The sequence below is a fragment of the Penaeus monodon genome, unplaced genomic scaffold, assembly GCF_015228065.2.
Source record: "Penaeus monodon isolate SGIC_2016 unplaced genomic scaffold, NSTDA_Pmon_1 PmonScaffold_23632, whole genome shotgun sequence".
Classification (NCBI taxonomy): Eukaryota; Metazoa; Arthropoda; class Malacostraca; order Decapoda; family Penaeidae; genus Penaeus; species Penaeus monodon.
This window is the reverse complement of record NW_023653735.1, coordinates 2,501-4,751: the sequence shown is the minus strand read 5'-3', so window position 1 is coordinate 4,751 and position 2,251 is coordinate 2,501. Positions and strand designations below refer to the sequence as shown.

General features: G+C 34.8%; 2 protein-coding genes across 2 annotated transcripts in view; both read left to right on the top strand.

Moving 5' to 3' along the window:
* Positions 1 to 558: 558 nt before the first annotated feature.
* Positions 559 to 1,114, top strand: LOC119570272 (nucleolar protein 6-like; the record flags this gene model as incomplete). The annotated part of the gene is made up of 2 exons (XM_037918081.1): positions 559 to 826; positions 1,027 to 1,114. Coding segments are annotated over 2 exons (356 nt in total), but the record flags the coding sequence as incomplete, so codon positions are not given.
* The window catches only part of LOC119570271 (nucleolar protein 6-like), a 1,898-nt gene continuing 761 nt past the window's right edge, over positions 1,115 to 2,251 (top strand). The window contains exons 1-3 of the mRNA XM_037918080.1: positions 1,115 to 1,203; positions 1,421 to 1,499; positions 2,234 to 2,251. The exon at positions 2,234 to 2,251 is cut by the window's right edge and continues 134 nt beyond it. Of these exons, the coding sequence (XP_037774008.1) occupies positions 1,445 to 1,499; positions 2,234 to 2,251 (73 nt within the window). The 5' untranslated portion in view covers positions 1,115 to 1,203; positions 1,421 to 1,444. The remainder of the gene's footprint in view (positions 1,204 to 1,420; positions 1,500 to 2,233) is intronic.

Here is a 2,251-nt window from a genome sequence, read left to right as displayed (position 1 = left end):
TATATATATATATATATATATATATATATATATATATTATATATATATAAGTATATATATGTATATATATGTACATATATATACATATATATATATACATATTCATATTCATATACATATAAATGTTTTTTTTTTTTTTAATGGTAGGTTCATGTTTGAGCCACCGTGTTCACAGCATGATACTTAATTGTAGTTTTCATGTTGTGATGATCTTGGAGTGAGTACGTGGTAGGGTCCCCAGTTCTTTTCCACTGTGAGTGCTTGGTGTTACCTTTTAGTTAATCATTCTCTCTACTTATCTGGGCTTGGTAGCAGCACTGACTTAGGCTGGCTTGCCCACCCAGTGGCTAAATAGGCAATCGAGGTGAAGTTCCTTGCCCAAGGAACTTCATCATATCTAGATTCCATTTACCTAAATCTATTTAAATCAGTGCACGTGCTCACATATGCAAAAAAAAATATATATATATATATCTGAATAGATCTCTATATATTTTTTCTTCTTCTTCCCCTCTTCATTTATGCAACTAAAGATAATAATTAAAATCCACATCCTAGGGCCCATCTGCAGACTCTCTGAAGTTAAGGAATTCCAAGATTTCTGGGGCAAGAAGAGCACACTGAGGAGGTTCCAGGATGGTAGTTTCCATGAGGCCATTCTGTGGGCTGATCCCAAGGTAGCGACTGGGCAACGGCGGCTCATTCCAGGGGATGTGGTCAGGCAGGTGCTCCAACTTCATTACGGGATTCCGAGGAAGAAAGTTCTGTATGTAGCTGGTCAAATGGAAAATCTTTTGCACATGCCTGAAAGTTCCATGAAGCAAGAGTGAGTATAGATTTTAATTGGTTATGAATAGGTGTAATGCTTATAAAGAGAAAGAGATTGATTTATTACACGGTCAATGCATGCTCATGGAAGGAAGAAAGATTTTAGATATATTGTTTTGAATTAGAAGAGAAAGAAATGTTCTTATACATGTTAACCTTCTTTGAGTTGATTATTTATCCTTTTATCCTTTGCCTTAGATATGGAACAGGGGAAGAAGCAACTACCCTAGCCATCCAGGCCTTTGACCGCTTGGCACGTAAGTTGCGATCGCTTGAGTTACCTTAAAGATCACCACAGTCCACTCGACATCAGAAGTAAGTCGACATGCAAGAGTGTTTCCACCTTTAGGGAAGAATGGAAAGCAGAAGTCTGAGGTAAGGATGTGCATTTTGTATTTACTCACCTTTATTACTTAGTCATGCATACATAGTGAGATGTCTTTTATTTGTTTGAAGTATTTAATGTTATTCTTCAATAAGTGAGTGTAGTATCTCTGAGGGAAGGAGATTTCCTTTTTTTCCTATTATTGTATTAAAGTATTTATATATCATATGATTCTCTTGTGTAATTTATCCCTTGATCTTCATGCAGAAAGTTGTTATCAGAGAAGACCACATGGAATTATCTACTGAAGATGGAGTTTGTCCATTGTTTACCTTTGCTATGAATGGTACGGATATTTTTGCATGTGAAATTTCTGAACTGTTATTCTGATTGTTTTTTTTAGTAAATAAATGACTTGTATATTTTTATAGTTTTATCATTGAATTAATGCTAAGGAATGGAATTTGCTCTGCAATTTCTGATCTTGAATTGCCTATTTTATTATGCAGGTAATAGTGTACAATTCTTAGCCTTTCTATAATGTTTTGGACATACTTTCTTTGGAGTTGAAATGAGAACAAGAAGGAAGTGTATGTACAGTACATGCTTTTATACTTCTACTTGAGATTCTGCAATAAAAAGAAGCACAACATTGGTTTTACCCTTTTCACATCAGCCATCTGGCTGTAGATGTTTTATGTTATCAGTATTGTCACTCAGACATCAAGCTATCCTGTGTTTCATAATGCTAAAGCTGTACATATCTAAGAAGAGAAAATCAGGGACGGCAGATTGCCATCATTAATGATTCTGTATATTTAATTGTATCCCCTTTCACTATGATATAGTGGATATTAGAAAATATAGTTGACCAAACAAGCATTTTTGGTCATGTAAAATAAGCAAAGTCAGGGGCCAGTTAAAGTTTTCCATAATGGCTACTATTTATTAATGGAAGCCACCAGGTGCCTCTGCTTACCAAATATAACAAACTCGCCATAGTTGTTTATCTTTCTGAAATGAGATTTTTGTTTTCCACCTCTCTGTCTATCTTCACATTCATTATTTCTCCTTTTACAGTCATTGTGTTTCTGGAGA